Below are 23,653 nucleotides of genomic sequence, written 5' to 3'. Positions count from 1 at the left end.
ATGTGGACAACACTGAGTCACCTCCAGTACAGGGAATTAAGAATTAGAGCTAAAAATCGCTTAGTAATCAACAAGTGGAAAAGAAAGCAGCGATGGAGGGACAGATCCTTACAATATGAAATATTTTCTTCCCACGAATTCACGTATATAGCTATATATACTTAGCTATACAGTGTTTGTACTCTCATTTGAAATAACAGAAACATCTTTTGATTAAATGTTTCTCTTCTCCGAGATCCGGCTACGTTTTAAAATTTGACCATCGTCTAACTGGCAACGTTACTGCCAACAAAAAAATATAACCAACCACCATTTGCATTCGTCAAAAAAAAACCCTCCAGAATTATGCTTTATTTACTGCCCAATTTGCCAGAAACAGCAATTATTACCATTTACAGAAATCTATCCTACACAGTTGTGCAAATGACAAACCGGGACGAAAAAAAACTCGATTTAATGGAATTATTCAGCAACGAAACTCGTATGAAACCTTACAATTTTACAAAGTGGAATTTCGAATGTGAAGGTAACATAAGCGACCAATGTGGCGAAGAGAAAACCAAATTGAGGGCGGGGCCAAACTCACAATTATCGATCAAATCACACTGTTTTTTCTAGCGTTCACAAATGCTGCTACATCTATCACATAGTAATGACAAGCTAATAATTAATAATATAGTTATTATTTTAGCATTTAGCAGTTATCAGAATGTACAGTTATTAGTTATGTCGCACATATACCACAACATGCTTAATACTTAATTGACAGAGAACAAAATAGTCATGCCTACAAATAAGGATAGAAAGAAAATTATTCCAATCTTACTCACTCATAGGAACTCATAAAATCTTACAGGATAGTCCTTAAAAACGACTGAGCAAATAAAACGGGAGCAATAGCTTGAAATGAAAGACGCTTACCCGTCATTGAAAGGTAGGGGGAGGGAATTCTGTTCAGAAGGACCTCAAATCATGGATAGTTTGGATTCACAGTACACATATCCAGGAGTTTGCAGAACTTCACCCCAGAAGAGTTCGCAGTGTTGTTAGTTGGGGCAGAATGGGGGGAAACCGGGTGAGTACGGGCAAAAGTGTTAGTTTGCTACATAGAGAAGCAGAGTACAGAAACATATTAATCAACAACGACATTATCGGACGATGACGGCGTGGTTGAGAGGGCAAGAAAATCCACTAATCGATAGTGTCTCAGTTATAGCTCTCCTTTGCGTGCGCTCACCATAGCTCAAGCGTCTTCGCTAAATCTTGCGCAATGTGATCGAATCCAACAGTGAGGTTGAATAGATCAAAGTCACGGTCATCGTCGGTGATATTTAGATGTAGCGAAGAAGAAGACACTGTCGAGAACGGCGAAGATCCTGACGGTGTTGAACCACCTGACACGTATCCTGGCGAGCTTCGAGCTGGGGTAGACAGTTCGTCCCAAGAACCTGAAAAGCAAATTTATCCTTGACTGTATAGTCCAGTTATAGATAGTACGTTGATTAGATGAGATATGGATAGTACGTTGATTAGATTAGTAAGAGATAACATTTCTGGAGAGCCTGATCGGTTCCACGAAATTCCTACAACAATTTTTTTTAGATTCTTTTCGGTCCTCTGCCCATCCCCTAGAGAAATACTTTCACGTTTCCAGCACTTTCGTTTCTCATCAACTCCAAAAAAGAGTTGTACTCATGTCGCCAAACCAAAAACTAATAAAGTAATTTCCGACCACTCTAATGAGGAATAGAAGATTCGTTTTCAAAACAAAAAGGTGCTTAAAAAATATAAAATCGGCTTTAAAATAACAAGTAAATACAAAAGAATTTGGGTAGCCTTTGGAAATGTAAACACAGGAAAGTGACCTTGTTAAAAGAAACAATCACACCTTTTGCAAAAAGTAGTACATAATCACACCTTTTGCTCCACCCGTCATCGTCTCAATAGGACTGGGTGTGCGAAACTCGTCTGTCTTCTCTCTGAAGAACGTCGACGGTTCTAGGGGCCAACTTGGGTGTGGACGAAGCTGTGTTCGAGCCGCCTGTGCAGCAGCTACATTTGCGGCTCCGTTGTTAATGTTTGTCGTGTTTCGACTGCATGGAGTAGTCGTTGTATTACGAATAGGAAATACTGGTGGCGGAATCATGTGCGCTAGAGCTGGATGGGGTTGTCCGGGAAGTTGAGTAACATTGGGTGGTGTAACCGCACGTGCTGCATCCATAGAAGCTAAGAATTGCATATCGGCTAGTGCATGACGGCGGGAAACCTGAAGAAAGTCGAGGAGGTTAGAGGTAGCCAATGAAGCTGATCGTGGAATAAAATCGTTCCATGATTTACCTCAACCAATTTGTCAGGTCTTATGTAGGCATTTGTTCCATGGTCTGGATGTATGAATAGACAACGATCGCCATAAGGACATAAGCCTGTCGTGGTGTATTTATCGCAGAGTTTCGTCTTGTACTTGTTTATTTGACATGGCACGGATCTGAAAATATGAGAAGCGGAAGGTCGTTCGTAGAAGCTCGAGCAAAACAAGAGCCAAAGGTGAGATAAAATGAGAGCAGTTCGCAACAAACACATGAAGATCGCTTCCCACAAAAACTTCCTAAAAACAAAAAGCACATAGATCCGAATAATAAATACTGTGAACTTTACGAGAAATGTCAGGTTTTGAGCAACTACGTACTCATGCAAAAGAACAGATTAGAACAATCGAAGGAGTCAGCTAAAACGGTGAACACGATATATTTGGGAGATAAGGTAGAAAGCCTAAAACAATAACTACCTGTGCCAAGCAGAATTTACAACTGGAGTACGAAACACCTTAAGTCACTAAATTGACGTGTACCCCAAGAGAATGATGACCTCGTTCTTTTCTCCTCACAAAAAGTCTCTAACCTTTTTCCCTAACAAAAATGTAAATTCAAAATTCCAGTCAAGAGAAGTGTTAGAATCAATATTTTATATATAAAAAATATTTTTCCGTGGCCGGAATGATTAAGCTCGTCTCCAAAGAACTTATTTCTGAAGGCTTATGAAATCTCAAGAATTAGAGTACGGCAGTGTCGCAGACACAAAAGACTGCGCCTATGACTGCAGCCCTTTTGCCTGGGTCGGTCGTTCATCGTTGTGTCCTATCAGGAGCTGCTATCGCGAAATTGGTGATGTTAGGGGTCTCTAAGCGAACAAATAGTGAGTGTTCCACGAATATGAGGATGACCGCGCCCAATTCCCCCTATTATTCCAGAAAAGTGTGTGTTCACAACGATGCAACTAATCACGGTTAGTAGAACGATGGCGATTCGCAGGGCACCTACGATTGCACAGATGGTGCAGCTTCTGCTGCCTATTTAGGTTAGAGTTGAACTACGGAAGTTGACGACGAAGTAGGCTGCATTCTATCGCGTAACAAGTTGTATCGTAGAGTACACAGGTGCGGACAAGGCTATATCTCACGTCTTTTTCCTGGATTGATTGTCCAGCTTGATTATGCTTACGAATCGTAAACTATGTACACCACTACTCTCTATCCATTCGTGTGAAACCCCGAACACCGTTAATTTCGTGATACACTGCCTTTAGGAAATACTAGGAAACAACTGTCCAAGGGTGATTTTCACGGAGCGACTTCTTTTCCTAGTTATTTATAAAAAAAAAAGGAAATAAATGAATGAATGGAATAAAATTTAAAAAAAAATTAAAATGCTTGCAATGCACGACATCATCGTTGAAAAACCAGGCATCTCTAGTAATTTACATGTTCACCACTTACTTTGAAGGTGTATCCTGCTTCAAAATCTTTTTTTTAGATGAAGTTCTGGAACTTTCCATTTAAAAGCATAACCCCACGAATTTGGGGTGGTGCGGGTTTGAGGTGGGTTATGCCTATAGATTCCGTAGGTGGAGAGGAGGGTGATTTTGTCCATTTCCTCCTAATTGCAGTAAAAAAAACGGCCCGAAAGATGGGGCTTCGAGCGTTCCGGCGCGCTATTTTTTTTACAATGAGTTTGATTGGAGCGCGCCAGCCTTGTGCACGCGTCGCATCTTCCGGGCCGTTTTTTACGGCGATTAGTAAGAAATGGACGGAATCATCCTCTTCCCCATGATCGAGCCCGTATAGTCATAACCAAAAAGAAACCCGTACAACCCCAGATTCGTGGAAAAAATGCCTTTAGAATCAACTTTTGACGGTAGGTATGACTCCCCTCCTAATTTGTGTCCCAAAATCTATTCCTCACAGGTACCCCTGGAAATTGTCAAAATCATAGGGAGCGGGCAAAATCACTCTATGAAAATACCAACCAAAAGCACATAGGCTTTTCATTTTAAGTATGCCTTTAGAATTCGTTTTCATTTTCCACGATTATTCTGGCCTAAAAACGTGGAAATTTCATCACTTTCGCCATTGACAAATCTTGGAGAGACATTCGTGGAACGAGCAGATACTCCTTGGATCTACGCTTTCTTCTCGAAATTGGATAAAGTCTCTAACGCACTAATAATCTGGAAATCGTTGCGAACATTTTGATACTTTATTCATCTTTAAATGCGTGATTCTATTAGGTCCGGAAGTTTACGTTACGTAGTTAGAAGAAGAAGAAGTCTATATGGAATCTATTAAAGAACGTTGTTCCTGTCGTGTTCTTAACTGGTAAAAGCTCACTCTCTAGAATTCTAAAGAGAGAAGAAACTCTAAAGAAAACGAATTTTTCCGACGACATTTTAAATTTGTTAGTTTTTATTCTGAAAAATGCATCTCGTTTTCTGGATCACACTTGCAACTTATTCACAGCAACTTTATTTACAACTTTTTTATTTTTTCGTTTTGGGATTTTGAGACAATGGTTGAGCGAGGTATTGCAAGCAAGTTGAGTAAAACGGTGAAAGGTTATTTTGAGCTGAGCAACCACGTTATTTACTAGTTCGAAAAAAAACAACGATCCCTTAAGACGAAGTGGTAAGTAAAACGAACCTCACAGGTCGAAGTTCAGCTTCTCCATGCGCAAATCGGCAATTCTCACCGAATGCGCACATTTTCGACTCGAGCCACGCTTGACACATCACTGTTTTGTACGAATCCGGATTTGCAGCTTTTTTACCGGTCGCTGAGCGACCACCGTGCCGCATTTGTCTGGAATTTGATTCCTTGTATGAAGCTTTCTCTCCGGTAACAAATCAACGTAAATTTTTCTTGCGCTTACGCTAAATGTCAAGCCTAGACTTTGTTTATGACCATAAGAACAAACAAAAAAAAACAATTCCCGGCGCTAAATGGAATATTCTGGACTTATTTCGGATAAAATACGCGCCAAAAATAGCAAGCTTTATTATATAAGTGTTATCGATAGTAATCATACATTGCAATCCGTACACCGTAAATCGCGAAGTCAGTGTTTTCGATAATCAACACTTCGAGGCTTGATGCTCCCAAATGTACAGTCTCTATTCAGCACAAGCTTATGACAAAAAAGAAGAGTAAAGGGCGGGGAGGAGGGGAAAGAATGATTACAAAAAAATCAGTTGCCAAACAACACGTCAGCTACGAAATTAAAACTGAGCGGATTACAGTGAGAAGGTGCCTCCCCTTGAGATTTTCAATAAGCAAACATCGGAGAAGGAAACGTCATATCCCAGCTTTTAATTTTGATAAAAAGATTTAGTTTTCCGAGAAGTAAACTCCACTCTAAATTTATCCTTTTTGTAATCATTTTTTTTTGTAATCATTTCCTTCCCCCTCCCCCCTTTCCTCTTCCTTTTTGGCGAGGGTTTCTCTTTTGCTTCTCCATAAAATTCCAACTCACCGCCACGGATCGCAATTAAAAAAATACTGCCGAAACAGCAAAAAAGTTGCCATTCTTTAGTAGGAAAAGACATCAATGCCCGAAATTAAATTGCATTCACACTAGTATAATAGACGGTTCAATCCACGGTGCTTGTTCTCCTACATTTTTTTGCAGAAAACTCCCAGTTTCTTCCCCGCAAAAAGCGTTCATAAATCAACTCACTGATTATTATTATAGTGATGACTGTTATCGTGACTGTACGGCATCTCGTAATCCCCTGGTAACGAGTTACCGCTAATCGATACAAATGGAGGGAATTGTGGCTGATGCGGTTGAACTGACGCTAGCGGAGGTGCGTGTGAAGACGTTGCTGAGTTGCTCGTCGTCGAAGCAGCAAAAGACGTCAAATTCGTGTTGTTCACACCAGAACGAACTCTGTAAGCAGCGCATATATTAAGACAATTATCCTTTAAAAAGCGACAGTTCAGAACGAACACTGGGCAAAAACATGTGAGACAGGCTTCGGTTCCAAAAGAACACACACGTATTCATATGAATGAACAAACAGGTGGATCTATGATGACTAGGGCTAGACGCGCACGGTGATAATGATGACGATGATGAATTCGCGATCTGCCAGATGAAGTGAGCCGAAAACAAGGCCCAAACTCGCAAAAAATCAGAGGACAGAGAGTGCATTTCTGGTCAACAGTAGGTTTATTTGCATACGAACACGTGTTACATACAGCAGAGTTCTCGAAAGTCGACCAAATCTCAAGCCCTTGTCTCGTCCAGTTCAGCAAGTCGAAGAACTAACGACGCATAGTCACGTTAAGCACTGTGTACTTCCAGTAAAAGGCACTGACTGTAAACATATTCCGAGCAAACATGACTCCGCAGTACTGGCTGACTTTTTCTGATCAGGTTTACATCAATTCCCAACGATCTACTGTCAACATTTATACAACCAATAGACGAAGTTGCTGTGTGGAAAAACAGCGCACAGAAAATACATGTTGTTCAGTGTAACCGAAAAGTGAAAATATGAGCAAGTCCCAAGTTCGACCTTCTTTGAATCTTGGCACCGTAGAGTTTGATTGTGTACAAATAGATTGATAATATGAGCGCTACTGGAAGAAATTCAGCTGTTCCTAGTTCGTTCTACGACTCCACTTCCGCCCAATGCTTAATTTCTGCAGTCTACACTCCTATGTTTGAAGAAAAACTAATGGTTTTTTTCTGAAAATAAGCCCGCCCAAAAATCACTGTAAAATCCACTATACGTCCCAATTAGACAAGGAGGACAAACGATTGTTGAAAGCGTAAGGGAGAGAGGTGCTTAATCAAAAAAATAATCTCTCAGCCGCAGCATCTATGGGTCAGATGTTGCAGCCTTTCCCTTGCTAATTCGGTTTCAGTTTTTCAAAGCAACCTCAGACGTAGATTTTCTTCCCTTTATTTACTTAGCGCAGTCAAAAGTCAAACTACTACTAGTTTCGTTTAGGATCAATCCAGAGAAGAATTTTAGCACTATTTTCCATGCTTCATAAACTGCGTTCACTCTTCCACATGTTCACTTAATTACTTCCCATAATATTTGTACTTTGATATTCAGCAATCATTGACGACTGTTAAAATGGTTGTTAAAATAGCCGAATTATGAGAAGCAGCTAATATCAATGAAAAAATAATACATAATAAAATTATGGTAATAAAATAATCAATGAAAAAAGCAGAAAAAAATTAATAAAGTAAAGAAATGAAGAAAAACCACAGCTTCACGTGATGTTCTATCATATGTCTATGTTCTACATAATTGGATATTGGGTTTATACATGAGTTGCTCTGAGACGGACCACGTGTGCCAAAGCTTAGCAGAGTAGTTGCATAACTTGAATCATGTTGAAAACGGCGCAATTCCGCTATCAAATTCAGAAACTTGACGAGCTCCGAGGCATCAGTCCGCATGGCCAAGCAGTATTGGTGCCCATGGTGTGTCCGTCAAAAATGTCCTGCCCGCTCTCACAAAATGAGGAAGGAAAATGAAGAGTAAGAGGGGTAATTCATAGAAAGAAGAAGAGAAAAAGACGCAGATTTGCGCTTTTCGTTTCGTCTTTTGTCAAAAATTACCACAACAGCTGAGCAACATAATTGGAAGAGTTAGTTTTCTGTTGCGCACATGAAGAGTGCTGTTGCAAGTAACAGTAACAATCAGTACTGTTCTGTCAGCTAGTTATAAAATATCTAGATGTCTCCGCTAAGCGACATTGTTCCGTAAGGAAAGATTGGTGGAGCTCAACTATTTGGACGAAAATAGTGAGTAACAGAAGTAGACTGGAATATAGACAGAAATCCTTCGAATGCGATGTTCATTGCTTTCCATGCGAGCGGAGAGAGAAGTCATTGGCATGAAAGTCTATTACTACTTGGGAATTTATTAGTACTCATGCAGAGCAACTACAAAAACATCTCACTGATCACCAAGCCAACCTAAAGTGCTTGTGTACTTACGGCTAAATTGTGCTTATTTATACTTTTCTTCCATAAAAACCTGACATTCTTAGCGGGACACATTTCTCATACAGTGTTGCCAAAGAAATGTTCCCGTTGCCATGGAAAGAAAGAACAAAGGGCATAAAAATGACGATGACTGTTTAGTGAAAAGGTTAACCAAACAAAGACTCTATTTTATGGTTGCTGCGGAAACGCCAAGTAAATAATAGGTGATGCTGAACGAGAAAGAAAATTCCTACGAAAATTATCCTTTCCTGCTTGAAAATCGTGTTTCGCAAAAAAAAAAAAAAAACGCTTATTCTCTATAGCATTCAACTGCACATTTATTTCTTAATTGTCCCCATACTTGAGTACCTCACTCCTTCCAGAAGTGGAGAAAAAAGATTGACGAGTTTCATTCGCTGATTTAGCAGCGATTTTTATATATTTGGAACGGAAGTAGGCTACTCGTCCCGTACCGTAAACGCTCACATCCACAAGCAACGAAATGTTGTGCGTGAACATAAGGCGCTTGGTTTGCATCCAGACAACTCGTAGTGAAAACGGGAGGAAGTGTGAGGAGTAGATGTAATTCATTGTAACGGTAACATTACTGTCGTAGGTCGTTCGCAGTTAACTGTTCCGCTATGAGAAGAAGAAATTAATAAAGATGTCGGGTATCAGGCTGACGACAAGGGAGAAACGAAGAATTCTGATGTCACTTATAGAGTCATTTGATTCGAATTTGCCCTTTACACGGTGTCAGCTTGTGCCACTGTGTATGAAATGTTCTTTGTGGGCCTTTTCTCGCAAATCATAAAAACCGTTTCTTGGAAACAGAAGTGTCATTTATCATAATTGATAAGGAGATGTGGCTTCTTGTGGACGTGAAGAAACAGTTTTGCGCTAGCAGAGACGATTGTGATTGAATGTTTTGATAAGAACAGATTTCCAGCTGACTTCAAGATAATGTTGCAAGGATAAAGGAAACCTAGAAGCAAACAAAATGAACTCTGGAGTAACAGCAGCACAATGTACAAAGAATCCTCACATTATGTTCACCATGAAAACGCATTCGTTCATAAAATTCACACCAAATGAAGCAGAACTTGCAGAAAGTTCGTTCCTTCAGACTGAACCTCATCAAATCCAATGGAAGTTTCTTAATGTTAATCTTGGGTCACTTTTATTCGGATTTTTCTCCACTGATCATAGTTATACGAAGAAATTTTAAAAAAATGGAAGCAGAGGATTCGATCTATTCGACTTACCGTTACTGATTGGAACGAAGAACTAAGAGCAACCAGACATAATGGGATGCTTCGACGAGAGTGGTGATTAAGAAAGCAGTTACCAGAAAATCCAATCTTTTACAAGGGACGGTCGACGTAGAGCGCTAAGTTCCATATCACTGAATGTCATAGCTCTAACCATTGCGTTATTGTACTTTTTTTTGAGCGGCACTGTCACAGCCGATCTGATCACGGAAAGTGCAGACATCGGCTGCGACGACGACGACACGCCGCTCGCCATCTTGCTTCAAAACAAAATCGTTTCATGTTCATGGAAAACAAAATGTGTTATAGCCCCCAGTCGCCCAGCATGCTACATGTCGACATGACTAGCACTGCTGCGATGGCGCGGAGTGCATTCCCAGAAAAAAAGGCTCGGATACATACAAGAGGACGATAATAAACGTCTGCAACAGTTGAATCAACATGCGAGATAGTCGTGCGATAATAGCTCTGGCGAGCAACAATATGTGTGCATCAGAGGAATGGGAACAGCTCGAAGAACAAAACGTGGGCATGCCAACTTGGTGTAACCCAGAACTTGAGGCAATGAATGAACATTTTGACGACTTTATTCCCGTATTTTTTCTTGCTCAGCAGCCTAATAACGACCGCATTTTACAAGACTGAAGATATCAAAGACAATTTTTCATCTTACAAATCTAATCGGGAAAATTCTAAGAATCATATCACATATTTTCGATTACAAATCGATTCCAAAATTTAGTACAGCGCGAACTTAAGGGAATTCCAAGAAAATATATCAATTTCTTTTTCTAAGCCGCTAACGCAACCAAAATTTCACTGTAATTAATTTCCTGTCTGCCATCTATCCATCTCACCACAATTCATCTAACATTTAACAAATATTTCATCTTTTTTTCTCTAAACAGAAAATATCGGAACTTGCTAAAGTCCAAACATGAAACTTTGAAATGCACTGATGTTGAAAAACAGGTTTTTCGTACTTATTGAATTTTACATCGAAATCAGTATTACCAATACACAAACACACGCCCATGAATGAAGTCTCTAGAATGGTCTGGAAAATACTAACTTCAAACCCCAGTGGCGTATTTGCTATTGTACTTTTATTCCTAACACTTTTCCATTTTTAGATGAACACTGTGGCACAAGACCTTTCAGGATTCCCCTGATTATAGATATTACGAAAAAAAAGTATGTATTTGAAGAAAACCGTAGGTATGTAGTACAAACTTAGCGTTAGATTTAAAGGAAAAAAAAATCCTAGTACATTCTTCTCCATAGAAACAAACGCTCAACACTCACCCCGTTAACACGTACAAAAACAGCGCTAACATTTACACGCAGTTACAAAAAAATGCTAAGTAAATGCGGCAAGTAGTGGTAGAAGATTCGAGAGTCATCAAGGAATGAATGAGGGACAGTTGAGAGGAAATAAATGACGTAATGACGAAGCTATGGATTCTGCGGGATCACAGAAACAATGGGGGAAGAATGTGAAGAAGAAATTTATTTTAAAAAATGAAAAATCGAAGAAAACTCAGGAAACAATGTATAATTCGATGAAATATGAGAAGAGGTAAACAGTGAATTGGATATTCACTACTTCCACTACTTCCTCTACCTTCTAGTGATAAAATCTATGTAGTAGTAACTGGTAGAAAATGTGATCATCAAGCTGACAGCTAATTCATAAACAATCCAAAGTTGTCAAATGAAGCAGACTTAATTAAATTTCACATCGCTACGTGAGAAAAGAGAAAAACACGCTGATGATCACATCAGATAACGAGCACAAGTACTGTAACACATTCTTGATTACAGTAACTTTAGTCAGAAGGTAAGGAAGACGAAAAAACACATCTAAACGCGTGCGAATCGGCAAAATTTTCTGCTGTTGATATGCACTCAGATACCAACAAAGAACTTGCAGCAGGTGATAAGAGGGGAACGTTTTGTAGCCGATGGTAAGGGAACATGGCAATGATGAGGGAAGGGGACCGTGACTGACAGACACAACGGCATGCAGCAATGGCAACGAGTGCAGTGGAGGAATTAATGAAATTGTTCTAAATTGTTCTCAGCGAGAGTTTATCAGGATTTTCTACAAAACTCACTATTATCGAATCTAACAGGACTGGATGAAAACTAGTTGAATGGGAGATGAATCACTATCTAATCCATCGAGAAGGAAACTCTAGGATAAGATCTGAAAGGCTTCGCTTTCGCAACAACTGGTTCTCGGGGACATATTTGTTCAAAGATAAAACTTGTAGGTCCACGGAAAGAGCCCCTCTATTAGTCGAAGGGGACAGGAAAACGTCGACGAGGCAGTACTAGGACAAGAACCAGCCAGTACTGCGGGACAGTACAGGGCGCAACCGGCTTATCGCGGCCGCTTCATCGCCACACTGCCAGAACCGCAGAAAGCGCCCATTTTGCACTCTCAGAACAGCTCGGCCAGCGTGCAGGCGGTGAGAGCAGAACGGCAAAACACATGAGCAGAGAGTTTGGAGGCGCCGAGAAGCATAGACGTGAATTGGCTGCCCAACAAAGTACACGAATGTGTGAACTCAGGACACCGATCCAGGCGAAAACACCGCGTGATACTGATGAAGAGTTTCGGAACAAAGAGTGCCCATACCACGAGACGCTCGGCAATGACGCAGCACGTGACGATTACAGTGGCATTTTGCCAGACATCCAGACAACAAGACGACAACGCTGGATTTCAATCCGAGTGAACGAGAAATGATCGAGGACCAATACCGGTGCTCAGTAAACGGTCGCCGCCGTATCATGTTCCGCATGTATTCCCATTGGCGCAGGTGTAACCCTGCGACGAAGGCAGCACATAAATGTGACGTCTCGACATGATTCGGGAACTCACGTTGTGCTTGCGTGAGCTCTTGTATGTATAACTGCTTCCGTCATACTTCACAAGCGTTGCGTAAGTAGACTGAATTCTCCACTTTTTTTTTGTAAACTTGGAGTGTTCGAGAGTCGAGAGCAGTCAGTCAACCGAAAAGCTCAGCGAAAGTTGTCTGAACGGGCTTCAAGTCACAGTATAACGTTGCTATGGCGTTAAAAACATACAATAACAATAGTGCATTCTAGGAAAAACCATGGAATGTGCCCAACTTTTATGCCGAACAATTCCTAAAACAGGTCTCCTTTCTATAATTTAATGTTAATTGTGTATGTATCGTATAGCACGTTACTCCCGTTCCTATTCGAAAAGCTTCAAAGTTCAGCACGTCATTAAAAACAAGACACTGCCGCTATCTTGATCTAACAACATGACATCTGACATTGATGCTGTGACAATGAACAGTTGCATTGTACTTAGGTTTGTCCATCTTCTTCAGCTCAAGATTCACGATAAAGTGCAATAAAATTGATGTCATTTTTTTCTACAAATTGAGTCAACAACATCAATCAGTAATCACGGGAAAGAGGAAGGGGGCCAAAAACCACGAAAAAAAAACATTTCGCCGGGATGGTGGTGTACTGGCGCTGACGTATTTCGATGGCATCAACGCAGTCGCAGATCCTTCAACTCCCTTGGAAGTAGTAAATGCATGTTAACGTCAAAGCCAGTTCCGATTCACATTTTGGGACTCAAATTCCTCCTCAGCTAGGCATCAAAGCGAGTAGAATCAATCCAGGATAAAGAGTGAGGTCTTAATGGTGGTACGCCCTCTTCACCAGTAAATAACTTCACAACAACAGACCAGAGATGAAAATGGTCTGCATTTGCATAGAAGGAAGACGTAGTAGAAAACGAATACATCAGAAGTAGTTTCAGCTGAAGGTCGAAAAAAAAACTGAGTCTCAGTCTCTCTAAGAACTCACTGAGTCTCACTGAGTCAACCTACCTAACGGTCAGTTGTGAACGAGATGACCGTCAACGTTGTCGCCAGTCAAATCGAAGCGGGTGGCTAACACAAAACCAGATGTTTTGGTTGCTCTTTAAATATTGCTGCGTAAATGTATCAGAAGCACAGGAAACGCCCCTCCCTCCCATCTCGTTTCGGTTCCCAATCAATTCGCTCATAAAAATTACTTTTTACTTTTTTATATAAAGAATAGCATGACAATTCATACAAAAAGTACAACTGTCAAAATATTCTTCTGTTACGTAAGGTATTTTCGTGAAAAAGTATAAAACCATGACTGATGGTCCCATTGTGTTGAGATTCTTTTTGAAATATTATGTGCTTTCATGATGAACCATTTCGGTACCAATAACAAAACAGTTCCTCACACTCGTGATAAACTGAATAAATCAGAGGAAAGGGATTTTGAAAAGCAACCATAAACACCCATCAACAATGAAATGACATCTACGAATTTTTTGTTTGCTTCTGATGCATCCAAAAGCAGCTTATACCGCTTTTTTTAGATGTTGAATCGTTCCCACTTATTGACGACATTGCACAGAAAAAGTTGAAGAAATACAACGACGGTTAGAAATTTGAGCAACGACGTCTGCACTAACAATTCAAATTCGTACACATTCGCACTAGTTCCCTAGCGATGATCTCTGAAATGACAGCCGATAGAAGTCTCAAATTTGAACGTTGGATTTGTAAGCGACTATATTCAGCGCACGAAGGTGAAAAGTTGATCTTCAGGAGCACAAATATGCAGTAGTTAGTGGTTAGATGAGTTCATCCATGTTTTTCCGCACTAGACTCATTTCTGACCTACTGTGGTGATGCAGTCTTCATCTAATTCACGTTTGAAGCGCGAATGCTCCCAGCCTGTTCAGAATTTAACGCGAAGGGAAGTTGCGCGAATGCTTGAGAAGGGCAACCCATGAGCGAAGGACGACCACGAATAAAAATGATTTTTGCGAAGAAATATGTGACGCTGAGGTCAAACAATGACACCGTAGGGAATAAATCATTATTGAAGACGCTATCGAGTTTGGAAAGTTTATGTTTAGATGTCATCACAAAAAGTTTACAGCAGGATTTCGAGTTCTTTCTTCTTCTCGCAAAAGAGTGAAAGAAAAACAATGGAGATCGTCTAGGATCTAGAATTATAAAATTTGTGAAATCCAACGGAACTAAAAGGTTTTGCTCAGGAAATTGGCCGGAGGATATAAAATTTGAAGGGAAAGAAGGATTAATAATGTTCTGAACTTTTGGAACAATGTTCGTAGGAGGGAAACAAGTTCAACATTCCAATATCCACAAGCTTCAAATGAAAAATGAAAGAATGTAAATAAGCATGTAAGTCAGTGTCTCGAGCCACTCTCAGCAAATAATCGCATCAAATATATGATTAAGCAGATAACGAAAGAAAGATTCGTGATAGAATTCTTTCCATAAATGATTTTTTGACCTCTCTTAGAAAATTTGGAGGCGGTTTCTTGAAAATTTCCGTTTGTCAAGAATTTCCTTGATGAATCGCAAATAGGCAAAGTAGAAAACCTCCTTGATTCAATTCTCAGTCAAAATTGTGGCAAATTCAGATTGGAGCGCTAATGGAAGGCATAAAAAGTACTTTTGCGGGGAAAGTGAACGTGCTTTGAAGAGCTGAAAAAAGGTGGGTAGCATAAAAAAAGCCAGTGTTTAATTACCTGTGTTTGAAAAAAATGTTTTTTCTCATCGACAGGGAAACAACGGAAACACGTTGTTTACGAGATCATAGCTACATCATTCAAGTGCAGGCTGCTGAGCACACAGTTCATTCACTAACCCGAAGCTAAAGAAAAAGAGCTGATGGCAATGACGACTCTACGCGGATATACGGATTCAGATAGAGCAAAATCCATGCAAGAATACGTCACTAGTAATAACGTTCTATGACCAATGTTCATCCGTACTCAATTCGTCTTTGCTGATATATTTGATAAAACTTTTGATTTGATAATTAAACAAAGAGCACAGTGAATGCTTGTACTTATAGTACATGGAGAAGTTTAGTCTGGCCACCCGTTGACGTAATGCCTCTCTTCGCCGTTATATACTGATGAAAAGGTTCAAAGGACGCATGCCGTCTATTTGCTTATGAATGTTAAAAGGAATCCTTGGAAAACAAAATAGAACAAAAGTAGACCCGATCAGCACTAGAGTTAAGCCAGCATCGAATGATGCATATAGATAAATAACAAAAATCATAATTAAAGACAAGACGCACTGTTCAATTTCCTTCCTGAGTTGTGCATTCACTGCGAGAAGATTAGCCGTCTGATGAAGAAGATGACTTATCTGCAAACGAAGTCTTAACAAAACATAGTAGTAGTGGGACGAAGAGAAGAATCACTACCTGTAACCCTGGGCTTGGCGGACGTGAAGTAGACGACGACAACGATGGCGGTGGTGGTGGGACGGAGGATGGAGGCGGATGTATTGCAAAGACACCGCTATCCATAGAAGCAGATGACAGTGAGGACACCGGTCGGACCGAAGACAAGCTGCGGTTCCGGCTGTAATCAGATGAGTACACATAAGTCCCCAACAATTTAACTTATTGAATCAATGCATTCGTTTTTCTTATAGAAATCTTGGTTTTTGCCACGATATGTGCGAAGTTATTTTTCCCATCCAATCATATATCATTTATCTCGTCGTCGATATATTACAAACAGCGTAAAGTGTCGCGAATGTCGAGTCGCAATAGAAAAATATTTCTTGGTCTAGATAAACATCCGCCGAGAAACTGTGACGAAGGTTCACCTTCTTGTGACCTTGTGTGTATATTTCAGATGACTTACGACCATTGTTCAGCGTGGTGAAAAAAAAATTCTTCTTGGTCGCAAACGAAGTTTCGAAAAGTTATCATAACTAACCACTTCTTCTAAATAACGGTGGAAAAGTCGAAAGTTGTGCTAGTATTGTAAAAAGAATTATCACCAGTTGATACCCCTACTGGTAAAGTCGAAAAGTTTCGTAAGGATCGGATCGACCGACAAGGAGGCGGTTGCATCTGCAGACATGTGGTAACAAAAGCGTCAAATCAAAAAGGAAAAGTTGATTTGAAATTTCAGAGGAATTTTCAACGGAATCGTTGGAAGTTGGCACAAACTCTACACCCTACTTGATTTACAAGCTTACTACCGTTGCGTACTACAAATACTATGCATGCGTACTACAAGCGGTAAATATGTAATTTGTTCAAAACAGGTGTACATTTCATTTCACTTTTCTCAACAATGGTACAATCCCATGGTTACGCAATACACGAATACACAGCTGCAGCTGAACCGGTTTAACATACACCACATTGCAGGACAAATATTAGTAGAAGCCCAGAATAACATCAGTTTGAGGTTATAACGGTGTTCTTCTGGAAACTATTACTTATATAGGGTGGCAATCGGCTCGAATCAAGATCTCAAACAGACAATTTAGGTTCTATCGAAGTTAAGCTGACTCCAGCTTTGCGCAAACTTCTCATTATAAAAAAAAGAACGAACCAATCTTGATTCGAGCAACATTGTCACCAATCAACAAGCACTGAAAATGCAATTAATTTTAGAAAATGATGGCTAATACAAATTTTCATGGGCTTCAAAAATACACACATAATTCAGCCCACTTTTCGAGACATTAGAGACATTGATTGTATAACAAACGCCAATCAAGCAAGTGACTGATTAATTTAATGACTGGGCATCTATTGAAGAAAAAAAAGGGCAAGCGTACGCTTGGCAGTACACTGCAGTACAATTCGCCTACACTTCGTCCGCTTATGGGGCTTCATCTCATCGTTAAACCTCTTCAATATAGAATATTAAGGAACGAATTTAAAGGCATCACCCCACGAATTTGAGGTGGTACTGATTTCAGGTGGAGTATTCGTGTACGGGAAAGGAGACCACGGAGAGGGGGGTGATTCCATCCATTTCTTCCTAATTGCCGTAAAAAACGGCCCGGAAGATACGGCTTCAGGCGTTTTGGCGCACTATTTTGTACAGGGAGTTCGACTGGAGCACGCCAGCCTTGTGCGGCGCCGCATCTTCCGGACCGTTTTTTTACGGCAATTAGGAAGAAATGGACGAAATCACCCCTCTCTCCATAGTCTCCCATCCTGTATACGAATGCTCCATCTGAAATCTGCACTACCTCAGATTCGTGGGGTGATGCCTTTAAGGAAAAAGTGCATTGACTCGAGGAGGGAGACCTCTCATGAATCTCTGGAATTATTATTATTATTTTATGTCATAACAACATTCCTTTACCTAGAGAAAGTCATAGCATTATAGTGACAAAAGAGTGGATTTTTGGGAACTAACGTCCAGTGATTTCTGTGGATCTACAATGTACGCTTTAAATCAGTCACTTTAAAGAGCTAACGGATGAAACCAAACCGGATTGTCCAAAGCAAATCAAATTCCAATCACATTCCCTCAAAGCAAACTCATTTACAGTTTAGCACTGAGTTCGCGCTTCCTTTAGGTTGAGAATTCGATCCAAAAAGCCTTCACTTTCGGAGCATCTCTGATCTTAGAGTTCCAAGGAGTTAGGTCTACATTTATATAGAATGATCAACTTATTTTATCGTATTTAACGTTCTGTAGTCCAGACGATCATATTCGATCCGTAAAGAATTGTGTTATCACAATAACTTAAGTTTTTTAAGGACAATTTATCCACTGGCTTATTCTGTCCACTGCTTTCATTCGATTAGCAGTTATATTTGAGCATTTTTAACGTTCTCAACTTTTTCACCATTCTATCCTGGATTGATTATCCGTAAACCTTGGGATGTCTAAATTGTTGAACTAATTCTACTCTTACGTCTCACACCTGACCCATCCTAAAACCTAAATCTCTTTATAAAAACAATAAACACAGCTTTCGTTCTATAGACAGTTCCAGTCAGATTCTTGAAATGTACTTAACACTTGCACATCTGTAGTTTCTTAGATACCAACCTTTTCAGCCTCAATTGATGAGGACAACGCTTAATTAAATCCTACAATTCCATTCATTACACTGGCTACGGTAGTTGTTTGGTACCATTTTGCTAGGGTGCCGGAAATTAACACAAATTAAACGCATATAAATTCATATTACTGCAATTCTCATAAATCAATATTCTTTACGACCCCCATAACCAATTATTACTACTCACCTTAGAAAGAAATACCCATTTTCATATGAAATCGAGTGGGTCTAACTCACTTTTGCTGAGAAACTACTTTCAAAGGTTGCAACGTAAAAGCAGGTGTCTCCAACAAAAAAAAAGAGTGACACTGGATTTATAAACAGAGGAAAGTCTAGAAGATCAGGATTATCGTCTCAGGAAAATTCACTACACTCCATTCAATTAGTTACAAATCCGATTGAATATGTTTAGCTGTTTACAGCTAGGAGGTAAATAAACAACTTTGTAGAATAATCCCATAACGACTCAGAAAAGCCTTCTTAGCAAGCAAGAGGATTACCGTTGAAAAAGTGTAAATTGCTTCTAATTATTGGACGATCCGAGAAATATGTCAGTCTCAACAATGTAACTTCTACGAATAAATTAAGCTGTTTAAGCTGTTCTGATCGAGGTGAGATCCGCGCCTGCTTCAGTAAAAATGCAAAGATTAGTAAAGGTCCGTCACTTCCGACGCCGCCGCTCAAACAATTGCACCAGGGTTCAGTTCATTTTGAAAGCGGACTGTGTGGTTCTCGACTACCACCGTTGATGACTTTCGAACAATAGGCGGCCTTGTTTATTTCAGTGGCAATCTGTAAATTTTACATTGAATCCGTTTATTCTGGAAGAGTATTCGAATTCTTGTCGAAGGAGATGTGGATTTGAAGTTTCTGGTTTAACTAGCAAAAACAGACAGAGAGTATACACTATGGAAACTATTAAAGCATTTAATTTGTGGCTATCTGTGGCTGTGTATCCTGAAAAATTCAAAAGCCTTCAAGATTTTACGTGAGTTTTATTCGAAATTACTTTACTTGGAAAAAAAATTAGTGATTAGGAATCATGCCTGACTTTTTGCAAACTTTTCTATAAGTCCATTCATCTTTCCATGAGCGGCGCTCTGAAGGAAGAAAAAGGAAGTCAAAAATCTTTGTGATGGCTCCTGATTTAAACACCTGCTTTGCTTCACCAACAGGAACTCGTCGGATTTTTGCGTGCCATTCGGTTCAGAACTGTTCGTACATCTATACGTTGATTAGAACCAATTGATTGGCAAAATCTATGAGTGAAAATGCATCAGAAGCATTTGGATTAAACAGGCACAAGAACGCTTTCCAATGCATTTTCTATCCTATCCCGTAATCTGCAGTAAAGCGTTCTGTTCATATCTGAAACTAGGATAGATGCGCTTAAAATGGTATTTTACAGACACAAAGCAACTACCCGAATGGATTTCGATTGTTTACAGAGAGGATAACAGGGGACAATAGCAATTTGACAATCGTATTTAGTTCGATTCCAGTGATATCCGTATGAAAATGTCATTGGAAATGTTTACATTCAGGAAGGGGGATGATGCAATTACGAATGTCTATCTTCCCTTCCTATGAGTTACCACCTATAACTCCATAATTATTTGGTGTTATTATAAGAATTGTTTGTTAATAATAAAGTTAAAAGTTTCTGGCGTTAATCAATCCGCTTGAGATGCGTCCCAACGTCCACTTCAATTCAGAATCGTTTGAGGTTTACGAAAGTGTAACGTTGCCTAGTACAATGACTTGCGGTGGCTAGCCGATGTGTCAAGTCATTGTTTTTCCTCCAGACAAGTCTGGTAACAATTTACTCGATCTCGTAAGCGATGAAAGGCTCCCTGGAGAGCTTTAGGGCAGACTCGAACTTCCGATCGACTCGTGCAGGAAGCGGAACCTCTAACCGCTACGCTCCATCTATCGTCGATTAATAATATGGGGTATTAATGAGACCATCTATGTTAGTCTTCCGATACATATTCGCTGGGTCGCGAGAGCACAGTTCTTCCTCTTAAGTCGGAGCTACGAAACCGAAGTTGTGTACGCCGGTTAAACTTCAGGAGACATCTCTCAAGGGATACTGTGGGTAGAAGTAGCTTCTAGACGTGGCCGGTGTCTGCCCCGTCACCGCTGGTAACGAGCGCTGGAAGGACTGTCGAGTCGAACAGATGGGCACGAAGATCATGGTTCGTCATTGGTCCGTTTCCCGGCTTCGTCCTCGCCATGCTGCTCTCATTCTTCTATTCAGTTCTTCCTTCAAGTCGTTTTCCATGTTCATAGAACGTCCGACGTATACGCATGACGGAGTTTCCACGATTTGGGAGCCTTCAAGTTGTACTTCCTCAGTCCTCGCAGTGCGCGTTCTTCATGAACTGTGTCCTTCTTTCTGTTTATTCGTAGTCCTATTCTCGTCCCTGCTTCGTTCAATTCGTTGAGCATCGTTTCTGCTTCATTGGTACTGCTGGAAAAGAGAACGATTGTCGTCCGCGAAACGAAGGTTCGAAAGAAATCTTCCATAACACGTTGCTTTCTTCCCAGGATAGTTTTATTATCCATTGCAATTGCGTGAACAGCTGCGGCGATATAGTATCGCCTTGTCGTACCTCTTTCCAATGGGTATGTGAGGGGCGGTGGAAAAGCTCCATCCTAGTCGTGCATCGTTCGTAGCAATTGGCTAATGTCCTCACATACGACGCGTCCAGACCTTGATCGACCAGCGCTGAGTATTGCATTCGTTTCTACGACTGTCAAAGGCTTTCTCATAGCGACGAAGGTTAGAACAAGGGCGAAGGCGGTATTCCCGGCAAACCCTATGACCCTCGACAGGTCTGGATGTGGTCCAAGCAGCTGAACCCTTGGCGGAATCCAGCTTGTTCATGAGGCTGGGCTTCATCCAGCGTCCTAGATATGCGTGTGAGGATGATCTTGGTGAATACTTTGTATAACACGCTCAGCAAGCATATCGGACGGTAGTTCCGAAGGTCCTCTCGGTCACCTTTCTTATGGATAAGAACGGTTCGCGAGGTCTTCCACTGGTCTGGGATCCTTTCTTTTGAAGATAGGATGTCATGTGCGCTGCTAAGATTACATGAAGCGGATGGCCACAGCCCGAAGAAAGTCTGTTGATATAAAATCAGGTCCGGGGGCAGTGCCAGGTTTCATGCTCTTAAGATAGCGACTCGTACTTCCGAAGGGAGAATCCATGGTGGAGCTTCGACCAGTGGGGATGATTGGGCTTAAAAAGGAGTTGATGAACGGAAAAGGTTCGAGTAGAACCTCTCCGTAATGATTTCATCTCACGACGAGAAGACGTGCGAGTCCGGTCTTCGCTAGCAAGGTTGCTAGCGGAACATTATATTCGCGGAGATCCCTGCGGCACTTCTTTAGACTCGTTCTTCTTTGTGCTGCTTCTAGAATCTTCTTCTGCCTGTACTTCAAAAGATCCTCCTGCAACGCTTTTCTGCAGCTTTTCTCTATAATTATTTGGTGTTATTATAAGAATTGTTTGTTAATAATAAAGTTAAAAGTTTCTGGCGTTAATCAATCCGCTTGAGATGCGTCCCAACGTCCACTTCAATTCAGAATCGTTTGAGGTTTACGAAAGTGTAACTGGCCTATACAATGACTTGCGGTGGCTAGCCGATGTGTCAAGTCATTGTTTTTCCTCCCAGACAAGTCTGGTACCAATTTATCGACCCCGAAGGGATGAAAGGCTTGGAGAGCACTAGGGCAGACTCGAACTTCCGATCGGTCGTGCAGGAAGCGGAACCTCTAACCGCTACGCTACACCCACCCTCGTTAATAATATGGGGTATTAATGAAAACATCAGTTAGTCTTTTATTTCCGAGCGCACAGTTCTCCCCTATTTCGCGACGTGTACAAATCGATATCCATACAAAAATCACCCAAGTGGAACAGCGGATTCTATATGAAACATGACTACTTAAACATAGAGAAACTCATGTGGATCCTAGAAATAGAAAGAAATACTGTGTTGCCGTCATTACATGCCGACGGGATCCTAAAAACTCCGAAATACTTCATCGGTCAGTGTAAAGGTCCTAAGTAAACACTATCATTATCTCTCAGCGAAACCCAATAACCATGAAAATATTACGAAAAATGGATGAGGCAGCATCCAGAGAACCATTTGTAGATGCACTCGTTTTTGAACAAAAAAGGTTCAAGTTCTCCACAAAACAAAACGGTATTCTCAAGCGGAATGGTGAATCTTAAGAAGAAACTGCTACAGAAGTTAGTTACATTTATGGATTCATACATAAATGTAACTAACTTCTGTAGCATACATTTTTCGATAATATATAGTCGCCTTGAAAAGTGTTCGACCACGATGACGCGACGCATTCGCATTGGCCGCAACGCACGCGCTCTCTCGCTGCGCTATACGTATCGGAGGGTCAAAAGGCATGAAGCACGGTGAAGTTGCGTGAGCGCCAGTGCTAGAGACGGTGCGGTGGAGCTAGCGGTTCATATCGAGGTGGGACCATCGCGAACTGCAGCGATGATTGGTGCTAGCAACGTCTCTCTTCGATCCTAACCACCGCGCCGTTTCAAGCGCTGCCGCTTACGCAACTGCATCATGCTACATGTCGTTTTGACCCTACGATACCTTCTCTACTCCCTTAAACCTCGTTGACGTTGACGCATCAGGTAACCCGGTTGAGCACTTTTGGCGCCGACTACATACATCCACTATTGAATGATATATTTCCCTTTGTGGTTTATTTATAGTCCCAATTTAAGTTTTTCCGCGAATTTTCGAATCCGTGTTCAGTCAGTAAACGAACACGAAGTGCTCAGTTCACAAATTGTTCTCGGACAACATCGAATTTCCCGACGACATGTCTAGACGATAAGTAGGAATACAATTAAATCTAACATTTAGCGTCGAAATGAATAGGTGTTCATTGAAATCCGTCGCCGTGAATGCACATAATTTGAGCTGCTAATCTACAGTATAGCTCACTACAGGACATGCTACTCCGCTCTTACTTGGAACGAGTTGGCTTGAGCTCTGAATGAGTTGTGTCAGGATATCAATATGTAAAAAAATATATATTAAAACAAACAAAAACTAATAAAATTAATGATACAGATATTAAATTTAAATTACAATTGAAATTACATATGAACATTGGGAGAATTTTGTTGAGAATCTCAACA

General features: G+C 40.6%; 1 protein-coding gene across 3 annotated transcripts in view; it reads right to left on the bottom strand.

Annotated features, from left to right (window-relative positions):
• Positions 1 to 1,233: 1,233 nt before the first annotated feature.
• RB195_019898 (uncharacterized protein) overlaps positions 1,234 to 23,653 on the bottom strand; it is a gene marked incomplete at both ends in the record, with an annotated part of 32,997 nt that continues 10,577 nt past the window's right edge. Inside the window, 8 exons of one of the 3 annotated variants that reach the window (XM_013446094.2) lie at positions 1,234 to 1,448; positions 1,918 to 2,266; positions 2,338 to 2,485; positions 4,973 to 5,131; positions 6,006 to 6,218; positions 15,704 to 15,774; positions 15,833 to 15,992; positions 16,243 to 16,286. In XM_013446094.2, coding sequence (XP_013301548.2) covers positions 1,234 to 1,448; positions 1,918 to 2,266; positions 2,338 to 2,485; positions 4,973 to 5,131; positions 6,006 to 6,218; positions 15,704 to 15,774; positions 15,833 to 15,992; positions 16,243 to 16,286 — 1,359 coding nt within the window. Of the gene's footprint in view, positions 1,449 to 1,917; positions 2,267 to 2,337; positions 2,486 to 4,972; positions 5,132 to 6,005; positions 6,219 to 15,703; positions 15,775 to 15,832; positions 15,993 to 16,242; positions 16,287 to 19,534; positions 19,557 to 19,611; positions 19,681 to 23,653 lie in introns of those variants that run through there. The other 2 variants (XM_064187957.1, XM_064187956.1) reach the window with 2 other exon arrangements.

The sequence above is a fragment of the Necator americanus genome, chromosome II (genome assembly GCF_031761385.1).
Source record: "Necator americanus strain Aroian chromosome II, whole genome shotgun sequence".
Taxonomy (NCBI): Eukaryota; Metazoa; Nematoda; class Chromadorea; order Rhabditida; family Ancylostomatidae; genus Necator; species Necator americanus.
This window is presented reverse-complemented; position numbering and strand designations above follow the sequence as displayed.